We start from the raw sequence: 23744 nt of genomic DNA on the forward strand, positions 1-23744 counted from the left end.
CTGTTGCTGTAAGAAAATGACTGAAGTGAATGTAAGACCTGAGGAAGCAAGAGGTGTTGTGAAAGAGTAGGAGAGTAAGGCAGGTAGGGTTGCGAATCGAGAGGTTAGTAGCATCATTGAAGAAAATGAGATAGATGGCAGACAGGGAGGCTGCTTGAGAAGTGTAGATGATGGTTTCAAGAGTTGATGTGTGTGTGTGTGTGTGTGTGTGTGTGTGTGTGTGTGTGTGTGTGTGTGTGTGTGTGTGTGTGTGTGTGCTAGAAAGAATTAAGATAATCATGGATATGGGGTGTCATTCAAGTCTTCGGAGGGGGTGTAATATCAGTGATGATAGAGAGGAATGGACAGGAGAAAGTGTAGAGGAGTCATATCTGAGAAGTCATATCTTAGTGGGATTAGGATAGAAATAGAAGTGAGCTAGTGTGTATGTTTACAAATGCTAGAAGTATTAAACAAGGAGAATGATATTCTAGCGTTGAAGAAGTTCATTCGCCAAAGCATTGTTGGTATAAGTAAGACATGGTCGAACGAAAATGACATTCTGACAGGAACAATGTAAGGATACGAGTCTTTCGTGAATGCAGACAAGATAAAAAGGAAGGAGGAGTGCAAATAATGATAGAGAGGTGTTGTCCCCATCTAGGGTGGAGATAAAAGGAGCAAATACTGACAGTGGCTTTGAAGCAGTATGGTGTGAATGAAAGTGGACGGGGTGAAATGTCTAGTAGTGTGTTACTGTAGACTTGGTAATGTGGAAGGCAGTGAGAAGCAATATTTAAGCAAATGAGTCTGGCTAATATGAAACGGGTGATCGTCATTGGCAATTTCATTTATGGCAATATAGACCGAAATGAAGAGATAGCATCAGGAACCATAGAGAATTAATTTCTTGAGTTTTTAAGGGATAGCAGTACGTTACAGAAGCCACACATGGATCGAGGCTCTTGGATTATCTCATCAGAAGGTATTGTTGTAAATGAAGGTGACACATCATCCTCCAGTTGGTGAAAGTGACCATGAAGTGATCACTTGGGTGGTGGCCAGCCAGATCAGGACTTTTGTGAGAAAGGATTATATGTGAACTATAAGGCATATGATTATGACAAACTCGGGAGGCGGCTTGCAGCGATATCATGAAATGAGGAATTGCATGTGAATGAAATCAATGCTGCTTGGTTTCTGCTCAGGAAGTATCTTGCAGTGACAATAACTGAGTATATTCCAAAGGTCAGGAGATTAAATAATGTAGGTGTAAAATGGATGACTAAAGAGGTGAAGCACACAGTCTGAAAGAAAAAGTCATTGTGGAAGCAACACAAGATGAGTAGCGATAATCAGTTACGCGAGAAGCACAAAGAGCAAGCAAGGAAGGTGACTTGCTTGCTAAGGACAGCAGAAGTTAGCAAATGAGTCCAAAAGAATGATAAATGCTGAGGAGGATTTAGTAGAGGTGTTAAATGAGTAGTTCACTTAAGTGTTCCGTCCTTGTGATTGTGATATAATGCAGAACTTGAGAGCAGTGGGAATGGGGAAGGAACCACTGATGGTGAGTGAAAAGGTGGTATATGAAGAGAGTAAACTTGTCACCGAGGCCATGGGACTTGATGGTAGTTCAACACGTGTCTTGAGGAAATGTTCCACGGAGTTAACAACAGCTTTAACTTATATTTTTAACATGGTCTTAGTTTAACCCAGGTTAGGAAGGAGTGGAAATATGACAAATTATTCCTCTTTATAAAGGCGTTGAGGAGACTAAACTTTTGAATTATAGGCTATTCAATTTTCTGGAGTTGTGGTGAAGGTATTGGAGAAGCTAGTGAGGACAAGAATTCAGAACTGCATGCGTTGACAGCAGTAGAATTCTCTTTAATGAACAACATAGGTTTGAAAGGATGGTGTTTCAGCAATATGCTTATTTATTATAACAACGTGACGAATACACTGGACATGGGAATGAATATGTAGTTGTATATGTAGATTTTGCAAAGGCTTTAGAAAGATTGCCACATGACAAACTGGTAACTAAATTGGAAATCAGAACAGATTGGGTTGGTAGCAGATTGGTGCATTCGACTGGACAATAATTATCTGATACGTATCAGTAAAGTGTGTATGGGGGGGGGGAGTGTTATCCCAGAAGAGGAAAGCCACTAATAGTACGCGCGAGGGATCTTTTTTTGGGGACATTTGTTGTTTAATTTGTATGTAAATGACAGTGGGAAGGGGGACTTAGATAGTGATGTACAGTTTTTTGCAGGTGATACAAAGTGCCAATACTGTAGCCTTGAGAGAGGAGTTGAATGAACTGTCTGAATGGGAATTGATTGAATGGAAGATGTCAGTTTAATGTAGCAAAGTGTAAAGTTTTAAAATTTGGGAAGCAAAGATGGGATGCAGAGTATAGGATTGGTGGGGATATTTTGGAGGAGGAAGAGAAGATAAAGGATGTGAGGGGATGATGATGGGTAGAGACTTGAATTTTCGTGGACATTTTGCTAACATTATGAGGACAACACAGTGGATTATGGGAATGATGCTGAGAACAGTGACGTTAAGAATAAAGGATGTTTCGATTCAATTGTACAATACTTTGATCAGGCGGCATATAGATTACTGTGTACAGATTTGGTCGCCTGGATTTGAAAAGGATGGTGAGATGTTGGAAAGGATCCACTAAGGTAGTTTCTGATCTCTTGAATTCGAATGTGCGGGAACGTTGAGAAGATGCCGAGTTTCTAAACATGTGCAACCATTAAGTTACTTAAAGATCGGAAGCTTCACCACCTTTGCTACGAGTTGTCCGGTATTGTACTACGTACTAGGGTCACTTGCATTTGCTAACGCTAGTGTCGCCGATACTTTATAGTTTTCTATATCGGCATGAAACTCTCTGATTCCGATCTTTGAGTTTCTTATTCGGTTTTAAAACAATGTGGGATTTAATATCCCCTTAATTTTAATATTGTTTATTTCGCCGAAATGAAGCCTATTAGCTCTTTATATTTAAGTGATTGGTTATTTTTTTCTATTTGGCTTTTAAATTCCGTTAACTACATATTCTAACAGAATAACTGAGCAAAATAAATAAATAAATGTGTGTGAGTTATTTTCCCACATTGTAGATTTATCATTAATCTTTTCTTGGAGATGACTCATTTATTTCTGATCCTCTTTCAGACTATGTGAACTTTACTTTATACAGTTTGTAAACAATTAATCACATCCTATCATAGATCTATCGCGGTGTTCTTCAAAGGTGTCTTATCTTGAAGATGACTGACTCATATCCACTCATTTGGATCCGCTTATATATTTTAAACTAAATGCCTGGTCTAAACTAAAGTTCCTATATGACTATAGGAACTTTAGTTTAGACCAGGCATGGGCAACCTTTCCTAGTTTGGGGCCAAATTATTATTCTGTCTCCGAGTCAAGGGCCGGACCAAATTATTAAATAAAATAAATTAATATTAAATGAATTAAAATAAGTTGCTACTTTATAGTTCATTTATTTATAATATAATGCTTTGGTATAAAGCTCTACATACATTTTATAATTTAATGAACGATTGGGCTTCACAATTTAATGTGAAGATTGGGCTTGTACTTCAATTACGAGACTATCAATAGTGACGTTAATATTACTTAAGGATAATCGCATACAATATTCGAGGTTTTCGTCCGTTATTTTTATCCGAATTTTTGATTTATTGTATTTCATACTAGGAAAAAATCTGTTCAAACATATATGTGCTGCCGAAAAGACAAATGCTTTTTCTTGAAAAGCCACGTAAATTTATATATTTTTCTTCCACCGAATAAAATTTATAAAAATCCGTCAAAGCAATGTTGTTAAATTGTGATTTTAGCACTAAATCCGGCTGAAGCTCAATAAGTTCCATCTGTAAGTTTTCTGGCACATTATTTACATCAGCATCCAACGAACGAGCAAATATTTCGGCAAACTTGTATCAAATTGCCCTATTAGTGCCTTCAGTTCATCTCCATAACAATTATAAGAGATATGCTTATGAGTTGCTAGAGTAGGAAAATGATAACAATTTTTAGCTCTTATCTGACTTTCCAACAAGCTTAGTTTATTACAAAAAGCTTTTACATTTGCAATTTAAGTTTTTTGCAAAATTTAAGATTCATGTCGATTAGGTATCCGGTGACATCTACAAGGAATGCTAAATCACACACCCGCTCATCATCGTTTACTTGGTCAATTGCGTTTCCTTTTATGTCCATAAAATCTGCAATGTCTTGTCTCAGATCATAAAATCGTTTTAACATTTTACCTTTACTCAACCACCTCACTTCACAATAATAAGACACATCTTCATAATCTGAAAATAGGTCTGCCAAATACTCCTTAAATTGGCGGTGATTAAGTGCATGTGACTTAATAAAATTAATACTGGCTACCACAACTTCAATAACATTTATGAATTTAATCGATTTTGCACACAGATTTTGTTGGTGGATAATTTGTTAAATTTTTTGGATGTATCTGTAGTTCTATTGCTCTTTCATGAACTATACCAATAAATCCCTTCTGTGCACCAACCATTGCAGGGGCTCCATTAGTGCACATGCCAGATAGGGAACTCCATTTAAGCCCAAATCTCTCTCTAAGACTGTGTTGACTGTTTCAAATATATTTTCACCGGTAGTTGTTCCTTTTGACGGCCGAAGCGCTAATAATACTTCTGTGATGTTGAAATCCGCATCAACTCCTCGAATAAATATTGCTAGTTGTGCTGTATCGGAGGCATCGGTGCTGTCATCCAAAGCAATTGAAAATGCTTCCAATCTAGCAATCTTCTCTTTTAAACGTTTTTTGATATCATCAGCCATAATTTCTATCCGTCGGAAAACAGTACTCTTCGACAAACGAATATTCTCGAAGTCTTTTTTCTTTTCAGGACATATTATACTTGCAACATCCGGCAGACATTCTTTGAAAAATTCTCCTTCAACAAATGACTTAGAATTCTTAGCGATTTTTTCGCTGAGCAAAAATAAAACAAGCAGTGATTGCGCAGTGGTAAAAACACTCAACAGGCATATGGTCAGGAATACATATCCATACTTGAATTAGAAAAAAGTCATCAAAAGCTTGAAATATGGAAATGCAGCAGGAGTAGATGATATTCGACCAGAAATACTGAAGTATGGTGGTATAAACGTCTTACAGTGGCTACACTGCACAGAGGGACGAATTCCTGATGATTGGAGTAGAGCTCTAATAGTACCCATATATAAGAAGGGAAATAAAACTGAATGTGAGAATTACAGAGGTATATTCCTACTGAGTGTTCCAGGAAAGATTTATGCCAGTATACTTGAGAAACGGTTGAGAAGAATTGTGGAAGAAGAGCTTGGTGAAGAACAAGCAGGAATCAGGCCAAATAGCGGCTGTCAGGATCAGATCTTCACTTTACGTCAAATAGTTGTGTAAGCATGGGAATATAACAAATATATGTATTTAAGTTTGGTCAATCTGGAAAAGGCATATGACAAGGTGCCAAGAGAGAAGCTATTCAATATGCTACAGTTATATGGTGTCAATAGGGCATTATATCAAGCAATACTTAGTCTTTATCTGAGTCGCATGTCAGCAGTTAGAAATGAAGGAAATACAGGAAGATGGTTTAATGCTAAATCTGGTGTGATACAAGGATGTACATTATCCTCTCTGTTATTCATTATCTATATGGATCACGTTATTGAGAAAAGTGGTATTAAACATGATATCAGAATTGGAGATGTTAATGTCAGCTCTTTGCTTTATGTAGACGATGTTATACTTCTAAATAAATCTGCTACAATTTTGCAAGATTCACTGACTAAATTGAATAACTGTTGTAATAGATATGGTAAGGTCAGCAATAAAAAGACAAAGACACTGAAAATAGATAGAATCGTTGAAATGTTAACTGTGTTTTGAACATAGAACCTGTGAAACAAGTAAAACATTTCAGCTACTTAGGCACGATTTTTAGTGAAGATAGTAAATTAAATATAGAAATAGATAACAGAATCAATAAAGCTTGTATGAGTGGAAGTCAATTGAATAAATTCCTATGTAATAAGAGAGAAATTAGTCAGAACACTAAATTAGCTGTATACAAGACAGTGTTCAAACGAGTGGACCTGAGAGCTGGGTCAGAAGTAAAACACTTGACCAAAGACTAGAGACCACAAATATGGGAGTCCTGAGAAAGATTAGAGGTGTGAACAGATGGAATCAATGGCAATACCATATTAAAAAGATATTAGGAAAGAACTTGTTATTGTCAGCATCCAGGAATGCATTAGCAGAGCTAATCTCAGGTGGTATGGTCATTTAAACAGAATGGGTGAGGAAATAGTATCGAAAAAAGTGTTTTCTGCCAGGTTGACAGGAAAAAATACCCAGAGGAAGACCAAGATACAGGTGGATTGATACGGTAAAAAGTGCCTTAGAAGATAAAAATATGAGATCTGATAATGCTGGAGTCTTGATAAGTAACGGACCGATTTGGAGGAAAATTGTAGATAGGAAGTTAGTAATTATGTAAATTTTTCATGTAGTACTATCATATCCTGTTCTTCCCTTGAGAGTACATGTCAGGAATTTGATGATGGTGATGATGACTTTATACCTTATTGCAATTCTGTTTAATTAATCTAAAAAATCACTACTGTGAAATTAATGCCAGGAATATGGGGAAAAAGTGAGGAAAACTGATATCCTGTTATTAATTATTTTAGAAAATTGTCTAATGCTACCTATTTGACATTGCTTGAGTTATCTGTAAAGATTTCGTTCACATACTCGAAAATCCAAAATGTTAGAATTTGGTGATTTTTACAGAGAGAGAGAGATAGCAGATAATTTAACCCAAAAACATTATTTAAACACTCTTAAAAAGGTTTCGTATAGAAAAAGGGTTTGTACTCTGCAGATAACACAAATATAAATTTTAGCTTTCCCCACACAAAGTAAGATGAAAACACATCAACAGCATATCCACCAGCATGAGAAAACATGTCTGTGAGTCATCTGCATGAACGTTTCATTTTTTTAGGAACGGTCAGGATAAGGGTAAACAGTACTATAAGAAAAAACAGTCAAGTTAAGTGATTTTGGACTGAAGGAAATCATTCATCCACTGCAGCTATTCTATTGTGTTGTGGTGTTTTGCGTCAGGTAAAGTAAAAATAATGTGTGGACCACAAAATTCTTTGAAAGTTTCTTTGTGAAAATTTCTAATTGTTTAGAATTTTGACAGAAAGTTAACATAAATATAAGATCAAGCTAATAATCAGTGAAATAATAATAAATAACTATTTATTTGTTGTGCCATATGAAGTAATGTAAGAAGAATGAAGGAAAACGAATATGAAAAATCTACAGTGTGTGAAAACTACGAAATTTCGGTTACCATTGGTATAATTGATGTAGAATTTATTTTTAATAAGACATCAACTTTAATTCCTGAAGAAATTTGCATTTCTGATAGAATTATTGTAAGATATGCATTGACAAAATCACCTTGTAGTTGGAAAGAATTACCTGAAAGAGTTAAAAAACAGAATTCTTGTTTAATAAAATATAACCATCAGCTGAAGTGGGAAATTGGTTCACTATCTCTGGACAAACTAAGAAATTGGATGATAGAATCAACATGCAAATATCATATATTACTTGCCAAAGGAATAGAAAAATCAAAAACATTAACGCAGTTAATGGGAGGCCTGTTCTTGATTTAAATGAAATTGGATGCCCAAAACGTGAAAACATAATGTGTACTTTTAAATGCTTTTTGAAACATAATGAAAGATTCTGTACTTATAATAATGCTCAAAAATATATGCATTGGTTTAAAAAAAATAAAAATGTAACCCTTATTTTTACTACAGTAACAAGTTCCCAAGAACAGAAATGAATAATCTTTCACACAAGCATGGGAAATCAAACCCTATAACCGCTAATGCTACAATAATAGTAAGGAACTAAAAGAGAATGCACTTTTCACTTTATTTAATTTCTAAATGTTAGATTCAAAAAAAGACAACATTGTAAATAATATTTCAGTCAAATAAAATGTGTCGCCAAAGGAATAGAAAAATCAAAAACATTAACGCAGTTAATGGGGAGGCCTGTTCTTGATTTAAATGAAATTGGATGCCCAAAACGTGAAAACATAATGTGTACATAATGTTTACTTGGTAACCCTAATATATATATATATATATATATATATTAGGGTTACCAAGTAATTTTATATGCTTGGTCATTTAACACCTAATCCCAAGTATGCAAACAATTAAGTTTGCACCTGAAACAAAGTTCAAGTCTAAAGATGGTACAACACCAGGGCAACTCATTGTAAAGGTGGGTAAAGCTCTGGTCACTATTCTTAGTATTTTCCCATAATGTAAAACACATTATGGGAAAATACTAAGAAAATACTAAGTTGGAGGGGGACACCTGTGATAGTTTGTAATTAATTATTCATTCAGAAAATGTCTAAAGGCTGCCGCCACCTCTTCACTCTAAACTAAAATTCCCATACTCAATAACTTTGTCAAGAAAAAACGTACTTAAATGAAGAAATGGTGTCGTTGTGGTCTTATACAATTTAAGTAAGATCACTGTATTTGAAATCACTGTCAAGTCCCACACAATTTATTTATTTATTGATCTTTAAGATCTTAAATTATAGACAAATCAAAATATTCAGATGAGTTATGAAAAAAAAGTGTGTGTTTGAGGGGACAATAGCATATGATTATTTAATCAGAAAAGCTCCAAAGGCTGGTGCCATTTCTACTCTAAACTAAGAATTCCCATTGTCTTTAACAGGAAAGAAATATCCTAAACTATTTTGGAAAATTAATACTGCCATCTATAGACAACCAAAGACAAAACTTGACGACACTGACAGATGAGTGTCACCACCAAAAGACCACTTAATGTCACATAAACATACGTTGCCCAGAAATTTCTAAACACATAACATCACGATTCCTTATGTCTAAACACAAACCCACAATGCTTATATGCGAACCAAGCACACCACGTGATTTCCCTGACTGATTTGTGGCCCCCCCAGCAAAATTCCAAGCATTCCATACTCTATCTTATCACTATCCATCACCGACAATGCCATACGCAAACCATTTACTTATCTACATCTGATAACAACAAACATCCACGATACTGACGTCGCTTCCCCCATTCACCCTACCCCTATTTGGTTTAAAGTGTCCCACCAATCATGACACGAACCCTTATCGACTAATATATCTTGCTTTTCCATTCAAAACAATAACGTCACTTATTTACAACTAACAAATAACGTTACTAATCTTCATCTGATAACAACACCCATCCAGGACACTGATGTCGCTTTCACCATTCGCCCTACCCCTATTTGGTTTAAACTCCCCAACCAATCACGGCACGAATCCTTATTCACTAATAAATTTTCCTTTTCCATTCAAATCAATAACTTCACTTATTGACAACTAACAAATTATGTCACTTATCTAAATCTGATAACAACACATACACACACAGCCATGACACTGTCGTCGCTTCCATCATTCATCCTACTCCTATATGGTTTAAACTGGCCCACCAATCACGACACGAGTCCTTATCTCTAAACATCAGTCACAATTCCATACGCGAACCAAAACACAAGACCTGACGTCACTGACACATATGCCCCAGGGAAATGCCAAACATTCCAATCTCATGACGCCACACACAATGACGTCATCATTTGAACAATCAGTCAAGTCACAATTCCTTATCTTATCTTGATCTTGATCTGGTCAAAAGTGACCGGACTAGTACTAAGTTAGAAATGGTATAAACTTACTTTTCATTTTCTTGTGTCCAGGAACTCCATAATTGTTACTGAAAACAAGAAAAAATCAACTTCAACTAAGTGGTTAATGTAGCTGAACGGAAAATCAATTTAAAGAAAGAAATTAAAATCAAGAATTCTTACTGGAAATAATAAAAAAGTCACATACACACACACGCACACACGCAATAAAATTGTGGGCTTTAAAAAATAATTACGTAGTTGCTGAACATTAAGTTAGGATAGTGAGTCGCTCTCATCAGAGTAAACCAAGATAACGAAGCATTCATTTATTTGAATGGCTAACAATTAAGATCAATTTACAGCGTGGAAAACTCTCTCTCTCTCTCTCTCTCTTTCTCAAGCTCGCACTCAGACAATCAATTGAAATGGCTTCAACTTACTTGTTCATATGTGATCCCCCTCCAAGTCCTAAACCGTGTAGGATTGACCCTGCAAAGATAATAACCGTTATTAAAAAAAATCCTTTCTTTCCGTCTATTTTCAATAGTTTTTTTAATCTCAACTAGCATATATCAGCAGTAAGACTAAGATGACTTTGTGAGATGTTTTCTTACAAAATCACATTGATATTCGCAATTATTTTGCTTTACAGGCTCAATTAATGACTTTAACGTACCTGCACCACCACCACCAGATTTACTTATCGGAACTCCGGCTACCATCCCAGCTCCTCCAATATTGCTGTAAATAAATATAAAAAATACGGGAAGATCATCCCACAAACTGGATAGAAACACACAATTAACAGGCCGAACTTAGTTACTAAAGATAATGAAGTCCATCAAATTAGTATAGATCTTTCAAACTTCTAAAGACCTAAATGTGAGTCCTAAAACACTAGATTTAAATTATATATGTATATATATATTTTAACGCAATTTAAACTTCAATAATTTATAAGAGTGAATATATTCTGGCAATTCCAGTTCTCCTCCTGCATATAACAAGTACGAACTTAATTAAACAACCCATGTGTTGTCAAAATTGTGTATTTTGATTTTAGATTAGGGAAACTAAAAAAAATTCCTAAGCATGCTGTGACTTGTGAGAATAGTATTACTGTTATTATCATATTCAGTTAACCGGGTTCAGAGTCATAAAGTAACAAGAAACATGAAACAGAATCATGAAATCTTTGACTAAATGAGTCCATTTCGGGCCATATCCAAAAGTGCAGTTTTCTGGAGTGGAGATGTGCTATATCTGGGAGGATCAACTTTTCTAGATGTTTCATAAGTGTTCTTGGTATTGCTCCTGGAGCTTTTATGATAATTGGAAATGTTTTCTTGCTTCAGAATCGTTGAAGTTCATCTCCAAATGCCTATACTTGCTCAGTTTTTCAATCACCATTTCGTGTACTCTTCTATTCTCTGATTTTGCCACATCAATAAAACGCACACGTTTTTCGATTACAGTGATGTCTGGCATATATAATGTTCAAGATGTCTATCTGTCTGAATTTTAAGTCCCTAATACCTTGGCATTTTCATTTTTATAATTTTATGCCAGCTAACTTTATGCTAAAATCCCTCGGGAACAAACAACTCTTTATTCCCAAGGGATTTTGCAAGTTGGAAAACCATATTTCCTATATACGTTCCAATGCACTGCTTTTGCTACCTGATCATGCCTTTGTTTGTAGTCTGTATGGGAAATCTTGTGGCAAGAACTAATTAAAACGGTCCACTGTCTTATTTATTTCTGCACAGTCGGTATTTTCTATCGTTAGGAATCATTTCAATCTTCGCCCTTATTGCATTCGTTTGCAGTGTACTTGTTCTTAAGCAGTAAGAATCAAATCTTCTGTCCCTTCAAGTTCTTCATGTCATCTTGCTGAGATTATTGCAAAAGTTCAGCGACTGTCACCTTTCCCTTCAATATCTTTCAAATATTGACCATGGAGTGCTTTATATTTTTTTCAACCTTCTGCTTTTTTTTTCATTTCTTTATCTTTGCACTGTGTCTTTGAATCCAATGCATTCACTACTTTTTCTTTGTTATCTTCAGTTAACATCTTTCCTGCTTTCCTTTATACAATCATTCAAGGCTCACTTTTCTCCTTCTTCTACTGTTTGCCTCACTTGCAAAAGATAACGCTTTTCCTGGCTATGCAAAACTGATCTACATCACTGCTTGGCTGCAAAGCATGATTCGCTGTCATTAATTTCCGTGTTTTACGATCAACTGCATCGAAATCGGCTTCTGTCCAGTCAATTATCCCCGATTGATATCTGATTACAGGGATGGCTCGTGTATTGATTGCTGTTACAACGTTGCCTCCACTGAGTTTGGACTTTAGAACTTTTCTAACTCTTTCAGATATTCGAAAATGTTTTCTTTTTGACCGCTCAGCTGAAAATGTCGTCTGACATTTTCATGGGCAATTATAGGATTTGTGCTGTGAAAAACATTTGATTTTCCTGCCATCTGCAAATGTGATTCGATCGTTGTCTGTTATGTTCCATCAAAATAAAAAAAAATAAAATTCGGACTGTATTGAGCAGTGACTCAATTTCGCGGTATAATTTTAATTATAGCTTGAGGCCATCCATGTATAACAAATGTGACATTTTCCTGCTTGCTTTGATGCATGATATCCAACTGTAGATTTCTTTACAATTAATGTTAGAAGAATCAGTACTAGGATGAACAATGGAGATGATAGTGAGTCACTTGAAAAATTCCTCTCTTGATATTCACTGTAACAAGATTATCTCCACTGACTCTTAACTAAGTTTTCCAGGTGGTTATGACAACTGTTGGGAATTTTCTGTGTATGTAATCACTCCGAAAATTTCTAAATATTTTATAATCCACCTATGTTGTAAAGAGTCCTTTCTGGTAATCAATCCATGCCATATATAAATTGCCATTTTGTCTTTTCGAATTTTTCGAACTCGTTTTGTCAATTGACAACTGGTCTTTTGTTCCACTGGATTTTCTGCAACATCCCTCTTGTTCAATGGACATATGTTGGTGCGATGATAAATGCTGACTAATCAAAGTTTATTTACTAATCCAGTGAGTAATTCAAATGTTGTTGCCAAGCAAATTATTGTGCGGTAATTACTTGGAATATTTCCTTTTTCTTTGTTTTTCAAAATCAGAACTGGCCTTTCTGTTGCCATCCACTCTTCACTTGCATCTGTTTGCAATAGGTTGTTAAACTGTTGAGCCAATCGAGCATGAGCACTGGGCAAGTATTTGAGCCAAAATCCATGCAGTTCATCTTTGTCTGGTGCACTCCAGTTCTTCATTTTCTTTGCTTGCCTTTGGTTATGACAAAGGTCTTCCGTCTGAGTGTCGCTCAATTTATTTTCGACATATTTAATACATTTTAGTATGTTGTTTTGGATTATCCTAAAGCTGCTTCCAGAACGTAAGTGTTTCTTCTGCTTTAGGTGCTAACCATTGTGATCGGATTTCCAATCGTTATTTTGGTAAAAACTGATGCTTGCTGTTGGTACTAAACTGAATGTTTTGCCTGTATTGAGTTGTTATGCTTTCATAGCGAATGATCTTTTTTGCTGTGACTACAATTCTTTGTTTTAATTCTTCTGATACTTCCGTTATCATGTTTTTCAAGGTTATGTCCCTTTACTAAACTGATCTTAAAAACTAACGATATGTCTTTGCAATTCTTCAAGCTCATATCACTGAAAACTTCGTTCCTTACAATAAATCTTTGTTAGTTCATTAATTGCTGCTCAGTGACTCTTGTATCAGGAAATTTCTGTTTCTAAATTTCATTCGTTCGCTTTTGGTATCCTTCTGATGCTCTATTTGGTTCATAATAAGCTTACATGATCATTTTGCATTCAGATAAACTTTATTTCGTTCGTTTTAATTGTTCTTCTTGTTGCATTTCAGTTCTTTGCTTTATTTACCCAACGTAAGTGTCTGAGATCTGTAACGCATTTATTGTTAATTCCCAGGAGCTATAACACCAAATGGTTCTTGTTGACCCAGGCGATGACAGATCCGGTGTACATGAATTTCTTTTACTCAGCGCTTCACGATCTACTCTCTATGCTATCTAATAGAAAATATTTATTCAGAGTTTTGATCTTAACGAGAAACTTGGCCATTGACTCTGACTATCGGAGCTCTTAGTGGACAAAAAAAATATTTTATTTGTTCTCTAGAGGAATGTTTCCATATTATTTAATGTTTCGTTTGCGTAAGGTGCTAAATACTCCCTGAAAGCATCCCTTACCGTAGTTTCCATATAATAAACCGAAAAGTTTGGTTTATGTTTGAATATCCCAGTACTAAACGGTAATTAATCAGATATAACTGAGATAACACGAATCGGGAACGGAGATTAAGTAGGTCATGAATTTCAGAGCAATTAAGAATTAAGAAACCGAAGACTCGTCACTAAGAAACTTCAAGAAGGATTTCGAAAGTGAGTTTGAAATTCGCTCTTAATTAGGACAGGAATTCGTAAGGATTAAAAGGCTCATTACGAACTTCTTTACTCGCTGACGACTTCGCAAAGATTAATGAAGGGGACAACATCATTTAGGAGCATGCTTACCTGCCGGGAATGTACGGCTGTGGCATAGGTACGTTCGGCGATCCTCCTGCTAGAAGAAAACGAAAACATTTGAGTGGACAGAGAAAAGGATCACTTGAAAATAATGAGAATATATCAGCTGTGCACTGGTATGGTGTTAAATTGGAGATGCCCATTTCAAAGATAAATATAACGAAGAAATAAAGACAGTCGCTGATGGCTACATCAGTGTAGCTTCTTTGTGGAAATTGTGTTTTGTACGAGGGACGTCCAGAAAGTAAGTTCCGATGGGCTGTCAGAGAAACAAAAATATACTTAAACAAGCAAAAAAAAAAGAAAAACTTTATTGGAAATTAAAGTAGACATCAGATTATTTAAAGATACTTGTGACATTAGGATTATAAAATGTATACACGTTTACACAAGAATATTATTTAATTTGCCAAATATTTCAGTCTGAATATTGCAGACCATCTTCAGTGGCTACATAGGAATAGTTTTAAAAAAACAAGGTGGAATGCGAACAATCGATCATTCACAAATAGAATGAGTCGCGTGATGTCATATCACTAAGTATTAAAAGAGTAAACATTTTTTATCAGAGTAATGATTAAATTAAAGATATTAATTCAGAAATTCATGTAATAATCTTAAATAACATTAAACTAATATGGGGGGGGGGGGGAAATTAATGTGTTATCCTGATTAAATGTTCCAAAATTTTTGATACAGATATACAGTCATTACGATTCAAGTTAGGACGTTGAAGTAAGGCCTCCACACTTTCTTTAAATAAACGTTCAAATTTATAGCGACATCTGTGTAGGAGGAGAGTCTTGGACCAAACGATGTTATGGCTTGTTTCTATTCCGTGTTGAGCTAATCCAGATTTCTCGGGTTTGTTGTGTTGAATGGATGATTGATGCTCTTGAATTCTTTTTTCTATACAGCGTCCAGTTTGTCCAAAGTAACTGTAATCTTTCCTACTTTGGACAAACTGGACGTTCTATAGAAAAAAGAATTCAAGAGCATCAATCATCCATTCAACACAACAAACCCGAGAAATCTGGATTAGTTCAGCACGGAATAGAAACAAGCCACAACATCGTTTGGTCCAAGACTCTCCTCCTACACAAATTTTGGAACGTTTAATCAGGATAAAACATTAATTTCTTCCCCCCCCCCATATTAGTCTATTGTCATTTAAGATTATTACATGAATTTCTGAATTAATATCTTTAATTTAATCATTACTCTGATAAAAAATGTTTATTCTTTTAATACTTAGCGATATGACATCACGCGGCTCGTTCTATTTGTGAATGATCGACTGTTCGCATTCCACCTTGTTTTTTTAAAACTATTCCTATGTAGCCACTGAAGATGGTCTGTAATATTCAGACTGAAATATTTGGAAAATTAAAATAATATTCTTGTGTAAACGTGTATATATTTTATAAAGTAGGCATTTTCACTACTTTTCTACATAATTTCCGTTATTTTTCAGGCACTTATCATAACGGGGCACCAAGAGTTGTATACCTTCGTCGTAGAAGGTTGCTACCTATGACTCAAACCCCGTATTGACTGCTTCTTTGACCTCGGCGTCGTCTTGAAAACGCCGGCCACCAAGGAAAGAATTCAGATGTTTGAACAGATGAAAGTCGCTTGGCGCGAGGTCAGGACAGTATGTGGGGGATGATGGAATTGTCCCAGTTGAAGGTGGCGAGAAGCGTGTTTTCCATAAACCTCAATAATTTGCCGATGAATTTCAACTGCTTTAACGAGCCTCGCATTCAAGAAACGGATAACTGACCTAATTTCACATGCGGTGGACGATTCGATTTTCTTAGACATTATAACCACGCAAGAAGAAGCGTACGCACTGCGAGAATGTTTGAAAATGGCACTAACGCCTTGTTAAGGAATCAACAAACTCAGCACGCATGCGCACCATTGCGATCGCAGCGCTGCAGCGAAAATATTTAAAAACGGAACACTTTCTGGACGTCCCTTGTAGAACTAACAAGGATTAGCTTTTAACAGATACAAATATGCAAATAAAAAGACCCCCGTGTGCTTACCGTGTGGAGGGAACTGCCATGGCGTCCCTGCATCGGGTTTCCTGTAAAACGCCATGATATTTCATTAATTGGGTTGCAGTCAGAAAATAAAATAATGTACACTGCACTGATAAAATAATGGTATAATTAACAAAATTATGGTCCTCACCCAACCAAGTTTCAGTTTTATTGATTGCACTCATACCATCTTGCAAAAATATTTTAATTGGCAAGACTTTGAAACTAATTTCAAAATAAGAAACAAACAATGGTTCAAATGAGTTTGCTAAGAGGATCGCGATAATAGCTAATAAATGTAAAAAAATAGTTATTGTGGTGAATAATAATAATAATAATAATAATAATGCATATTAAATGTCGAACTCTCTTTTGTATTCTCTTCAAGTATTTCCTTTTTTTTTTCAAACAATTATATATCTGTTATCTTCTTGTGCACATATAAACTCTGCAGAAAAGGTCTGGCAGCATCAAAATATCGAGATTGCTTTTTTGATTACTTTGCTTTTATTGAGGTAGCGACTGAGAGAAAAATATCTGCAAAAGGAGAATCATAATTAAGATTTAGACAACCCAAAAGAGATATGATAAAATTCATGCTTAATTTTTAGTTTCATGTTTACGAAGATGGAAACAGGGTCTGCATGCATCTTCAGATGTTGTGTTTGTGGATAGAGAAAACGACATTTCCCATGGTGAAGGGCATGCGTATCATGAAATAAGATCTGAAAGTTCAACAATATTACAATGGAAAGGAAATGCTAAAAAAGTAATGTTCGGTGCAGAATTACAGGCGATTAAACTGTTAAATCGATCAGAAGTACTGAATGCCAATCTCAACAAACACAAAAAATAAACTGAAAGATTAAATACTTGAAATTAAGGCTCGAAGACAAAGTTAGTTCGTTTCCATGCCTCTATAGAGGATTTTTTCAGCGAAAAGAGAATTCAACTCAACTGCCGTATTTGTGTGAATTCTTTCCATTGACAAATCTAAAATCTCAGTTAAAGGTATTTCAAAGGTTGATAAGAATGTGACTGCTCTTTTGTATAACTGGAAATAAAATGATTTTCATGACCTTTAATGAGAGAGTAAAGCACACCAGCGTCCTTCGAAGTACTGATACCATGAAAATGATTTAGGTTATTTTTTTACTAATATTTATTAGGCCTTTATCTTATAAAGCCAATGTAATGCTGGCAACATTTCCATCGTTCATTTTATAATTACATTCTTCGCAGAGAGAGTTTGCTGAACAATTTTATCTGAGCTGCTCAAAGCTTTTGAAAATTTCGTCACTTATTAGAACTAATTATAGTTGCGAATTCCCCTAGTTGGTAGCGTAGACGATAATGAATCTGAAGCGTTAAACACCATCATCTGATAACATGGCAGCAGGATTACTGAGCATCAGGGAACGAGATGATGGTGTGGGTGGAGATGAGAGAAGCACAGGTGCAAGGCAGTACGGAATAATCGATCTCTCTGTCTCTATTGTTTCCGCTAGTCATTACGCATATCAGTTAGCCATCGAGAACAAATTTACCGCAAAATTACATTTTCTGTTAAATTACATAATGAAGCATTTTTTTATAAACATGAACGTACATGTCATTAAAATGATTAAACTATTGACTGAGCATCGAACGTCCAGTTAAGAATTATGTAAAAGATAATTGTGCCAGTTCATTTTACAGCTTCAATTAAATATTTCTTGAAACCTGAAAGAAGTTGTTCGCCAGAAAGCAGAATTTTACATAGAAATTGTACTCACGCGCCAGATAAAATTGGACTCCTGGGTGCAGCGCCACCTAAGAAGAAATTAACAGACAAATATATAAATAAATATTAATTTAATCAACATAAAGGGGGTCGAAGAAAAAGAAAACATTTTAAAGCAAAAATCACAAGTTCAACAGCGCAATCTTTAGAGGGCACTTCTATAAAAACAACTACAAAATTATGTATAAAACAGTAATACGATATTACGGAAATATTAAGTAAAAATAATTCCTTTCAACAAAGCTAAAGTTACCTTTTATGTTACTACAAAACAAAGTAACAAAATGAGCAATGAATTGCAATTATTCACATACCTTGAGGATATGAACCAGACGGCAGCTGCCAGCCGATTCCAGGCGCTGCAGGGACACTGAAAAAAATAAAAAATACAGCCACTGTAAGACATCACTGACCTATTATCACCGTTTAATATTATTATTTCATTTTAGTGTAATAATATTTTTGTTATTATTATTACAGATATCCCTCGATTAACGCGGTTAATTAATCCCTCGATGTTACCGCGTATATCAAAATCGCGTTAATCAAATCTAATAATCAACGGTAAAAATTACAATTCGTCCATGATCGATTACTGTATTAATAATTCGTTTTATATGGTACTCTTTTAGGAGAGATAAAAAATGAATGCAAAGTAAACGCTTAATAATATTTGTACCTACATTATTTACTGCAATTTTTTTTATCAAAAGAAGTTATCAAGAATCGTTTGAACAGTTTTAGTTTTTTTCTTATGGGCATAAATTCTACGATAACAAGCAAATTGACTCTCCAGTCCTCGGCAAACCAGCGATAAAACATAAAGAAAAAACACTGCAAATATAATACATGATGGTACAAATTAAGTGGATATTGTATCCAACATTATTTCATAGCCGAATATAGAAACTACAACAGTTTCGGTGGATGCAAGCATAAGCAACCTTATGGGCAACTCGTAATAAAGTTGGAGCAAGCTCCAGATCACTTTCCTTAGTATTTTCCATAATGTAAAGCACATCTCCTAGAGGATATGTATGATAAATAAGCCTTTGGCTCTCTATTTGAGTAATACATGATAGTTTATTTATTTTCAGTTACAATCTAGACATTACTGAACAAAGAATTAAAAAAAAAAAACTAAACCATACTATATTCACATCGGAGGTCGTGGAATCTCTCAGATACAGTTTACTGTCAAATATCACAAACCTTTATATAACATGTGTTAAACCAAACTGACAGCAAACAGTGCGCAATATCACTCATGCACAGCTGCTAATGACCTCCAAGCTATACACTGAATTGTGTGAGAATATTTATATTAAACATTTTGCATGTATCTGTCAGATCAGCTGTGAGCTCCGCAGGTTTTGATCCGTTAACACTTTCATTGCCAAGCTGAAAATTGGAATTTCGTGTGGTGGCCAAATGTTTTTTATTTTTTTATTTAGTTAGCGACGTCCACATGATAACGCGTGATCGGCCGTTTGGTGAGAACTCGCATCGCTTGATCGCGCGATATCGTTCATTGCCAAGCTGAAAATTGGAATTTCGTGCGGTGGCCAATTTTTTTTTTTTTTTTTTATTTAGTTAGCGACGTCCACGCGATAACGCGTGATCGGCCGTTTCGTGAGGGCTCGCATCGCGCGATGTCGCGTGATTGGCGATGGACGTGTTAATCAAAACTCTTGCCGCGTATATCAAGGGATTGCCGCAATTAATTTCGCCGCGTTAATCAAATCAAGAGTTAAGCAAAACCACGTTAAGCAAGGGATACCTGTATATATATATATATATATATATATCCTTATTATTGTTAATCCCACTCTCTTCAGAAAAGCTAACTCTTGCTTTGATGTCACTGGGACTATTCCGCTTCGACAGCCTTTTAATGCTCAATATTAGCACCCAACTCATTTTCATAAGTATATAATTTTTTTAATTGACCCCCCCATGCACACTACAAAATACTTAATTATTTAAATAACGTTCTTAATCTTTTATAAACCTTAAGATAAACAGAAATGAAGCATTTAGCGTGCCTAGTTGGCCGAGTGGTTAGCGTATCCGCTCTCCAGCACAAAATCTTGTGGGTTTAAATCCCACCATGGATGATTATCAGTGAAAATACTAGTGGTGGTAGTCGGCGGTAGATGGCGTTGGTGTAAATGGTGAAGGTAGTTACGGTCCGTGGAGACGGAGAGTAGGTACCCTCCGTCGTGCGTCCTTCGACTCCCTCGAAGTGTTACGTTATAATTCATCAAATGTAATTAAATTTATATTAAAATTAGTAAATGTAATATAGCAATATTATTATGTAACATGTGAAGATCACTATATAATATTACGATGTAACATATGAAAATATAATGAAATTAAAACTTATTATTATTTTAAAAAATGACACTCAAGAGCGCATCACGGGAGAGCACCAAGATCTTTACGAATGTTCAATTGTTCTTGCGATTAAGGAAAGACTTCTGATTTGTTACTCGCATTTTCTATCAATACTATTAAGCTCCCTTGGTCTATCCTTCTGGGCCAACTCTGTTGTTATGTACAAAAAATTTCATTTAATTTACTTATAGATATATCGATGCCTCATATTTGTAAGAAAAATTCTTTCAAAATTAAAAAAAAAAAAAACACGTGTGTGCGGGGGTAGGGGAACGATAAAAATGATACTCAAAGAAGAAAATTCGGAAATACATTCAGGCTATCTTCTTTTCGCACTCATTTTTAAAACTTCTTCGTACTGATGTCTAGAATGCATGATTGCCACAAAAAAAAAAAAACCTTCATTGAAAAACTACGTGAGCAAAGTTGTTTCAAAATTTATTAGTGAATGAGTAAGTAGAGCAACGAAATTTTGAAACATGATAATGGAAAATTGACATTTAGTCAAGAAAAAAGAGTGTGATAAAAGCGATAGGGTTTTTCTTTCAAGAAATTACAGTTTCTCGTCTCGAAAATGATACAAAAGAAAAAAAAATCCTCTGTATACAGTTTGAGTAAACCCTTGTTGTTCTAAGTAAGCATTGAAAAATCAAATGGATATTTACTTGATGGAGCAGCAAGGGTTTACTCAAACTGTATACAGAGGATTTTTTTTCTTTTGTATCATTTTCGAGACAAGAAAGTGTAATTTCTTGAAAGAAAAGCCCTACCGCTTTTATTACACTTTTTTTTCTTTACTTTACTAAAGCAACACTAATAATATGTCTTGGATACGTTTTGCTTACCTGCCAGGTGGACTTCCACCATATGGTAATGGTTGACCCATAGGAGCATTGCCACCGTACTGCGGTGGAGCTCCCATTGGCGCACTTGCGCTATACGGTGGCGGAGGTCCCGCTGGTACTCCTGAGCCATAAGATTGTTGTCCGACTGGCGCACTTGCACTGTACGGTGGTGGAGCTCCCGCTGGTACTCCCGGATCATAAACTGGTTGTTTAGCTGGTGCACCAGGCTTGAAACCAGCGGCTGGATCTGTGAAAGAAGAGTAAAAAGCCCTTCAGTGATTGATAAACACCACCGTCTCTTTGGCGAGTGATCATCATTGACTAAAACTAAACAATCCTTAGGGAAAAAACGGAACTAGTCTTTTTTATATCGACAGTAAAATCTGCAATTTCGCAAATATAATTTCACAAATGTTTATTTTTTTCCCACAAAATATAGATTCTTTGCCTTTGAGATGTTCATAAAGCTACGCTTCGAAAAGAATACTTTTGGCGTGATTAAATGCCATATCACTGTTCCATGAATTCTGGTACCGAGTTGTAAATTTAATTACAGTATATCAATTTAGTAAGGTAAAGCATTGTCATATCCACTTCTTGCGGAAACGCAGTGTTTTTTATCATTACTTTATATGAATCCTCCCTACAACAGGTTTGTAAACATCAATTTTGCATTAGTGGTAGTGATTAGTGAGCTAAAAGGTGGCTAAACCAGACATTCAGCTCCACAGACCAAAGATATAACATTCGAACACCCCTTTTTGAGGCCACCACTAAGGAGAATGGTGGTCCCGTATATTTTTAAATGCCTTTAGACAATGGGCAATAGCAACGTATGAATAGAACTTGAATCCCAAATCTGTTGATCGGAAAGCAGATAGAGATCCTTTAGGCCAACCGGATGGACAAAGTTTGACAATCTATTATAGCTGCTCTTAGCTATAACAGCTTTATAGCTGGGTTATCCTTCTGGTTAACTTTAAAGGAAATTTCTTGAGATTCTTTTCCTTTCAGATGCTCATAAAAATTTATTCAAGTGAAATTGAAACATCGGAAAAACGGCAAAATCATATCCAGCTATTCCGAATTAGTTTTTAACTTTGACTAACATTAACGTTTTAATGTGGTGGTGTCACAATTGATGACAAAAATCATCGACCGCGTAAACACTATCTAAAACACAGATAGGTTGTGGATGATTTAACGATAGAATAAGAAAAATGAAAACCTTGATAGTGCATTCTCTTATGATGCATTGTTTTAATATAAAAATGGCAATTTCTTTATGATTATATTATAGCTTTAAAATACATTATATTCACTTCTAAACAGAATTTAAAAAGAATTTTGTTAATCTAACAAAGTTAAAAGGTCCTCTTATATTATTGTTAAGTAAACATGAAATTTATGCACTAACCATTTTTACTGTACGCCGGTGGTGCCGGAGGCCATCTTGAGCCGCTTGGATTACTAGAAATTCAAACATGGTATTAATATAATGGGCACAGGAAATGTAATCCTTTTATTGAGTATATATTTACTATGGATTTATAATGCTGCTGTTTTTTTTTTATCCAAAAGTAAAATAACGTTATTTTTATGTGTGTGTGTGTGTGTGTGTGTGTGTGTGTGTGTGTGTGTGTGTGTGTGTGTGTGTGTGTGTGTGTGTGTGTGTGTGTGTGTTTTCCTCCCAATAGTAACCCTACCAGGAGGTAATTTATTCCTACATGCTCCATTGCATGCAATGCTTATATTACATGATGTAGCTTACAAGTACTGATTAACATTCATATTTATATTTTTGTATCAATGTTCATATTTACATTTATAACTTAAATCTATATGTATATATTCCGACTTTTACATCCATATTTATATTTTATATATACATATATTTACACTATATAATTCATACAAGATCAATAATTGATGTTATGTTACGATCACTGGAAGTTGATCTTATTGGAAACTTTAATTAGTTCTGAGTAATAGTTTTCACTAAGTCTCTGTTTTGACACCGGCCACTTATCTCCTGAAATGATGACGTGTTGTATTTGGGGCATCCGGATGAAGTCCATTAGCTGACAGTTGTAAAGTATGTGGTCAACAGTCTGTTGAAGGTGTGGACTACAAATGCATGATGGTGATTCTAGGATATGGAATCTGTGTAAGTAGTGTCCTAGTTTTCCATATCTCGTTAGTAGCGTGGTTAAACCTGGAGAA

The 23744-nt window shown here is 35.3% G+C and overlaps 1 protein-coding gene across 2 annotated transcripts in view; it reads right to left on the bottom strand.

The window, feature by feature from the left end:
* LOC150109784 (uncharacterized) overlaps positions 1-23744 on the bottom strand; it is a 49919-nt gene that overhangs the window by 13386 nt on the left and 12789 nt on the right. The window contains exons 4-12 of one of the 2 annotated variants that reach the window (XM_090410849.1): positions 22939-22991; positions 21522-21768; positions 18591-18646; positions 18269-18305; positions 16497-16537; positions 14434-14479; positions 10510-10574; positions 10274-10322; positions 9882-9919 (exon numbers count right to left, since the gene is read on the bottom strand). In XM_090410849.1, the coding sequence (XP_090266975.1) occupies positions 9882-9919; positions 10274-10322; positions 10510-10574; positions 14434-14479; positions 16497-16537; positions 18269-18305; positions 18591-18646; positions 21522-21768; positions 22939-22991 (632 nt within the window). Of the gene's footprint in view, positions 1-9881; positions 9920-10273; positions 10323-10509; positions 10575-14433; positions 14483-16496; positions 16538-18268; positions 18306-18590; positions 18647-21521; positions 21769-22938; positions 22992-23744 lie in introns of both variants that reach the window. The other variant, XM_090410791.1, reaches the window with a different exon arrangement.

The sequence above is a fragment of the Typopeltis vanoorti genome, chromosome 1, assembly GCF_054136105.1.
Source record: "Typopeltis vanoorti isolate ZY-2024b chromosome 1, IOZ_Tvanoo_1.0, whole genome shotgun sequence".
Lineage (NCBI taxonomy): Eukaryota > Metazoa > Arthropoda > Arachnida > Uropygi > Thelyphonidae > Typopeltis > Typopeltis vanoorti.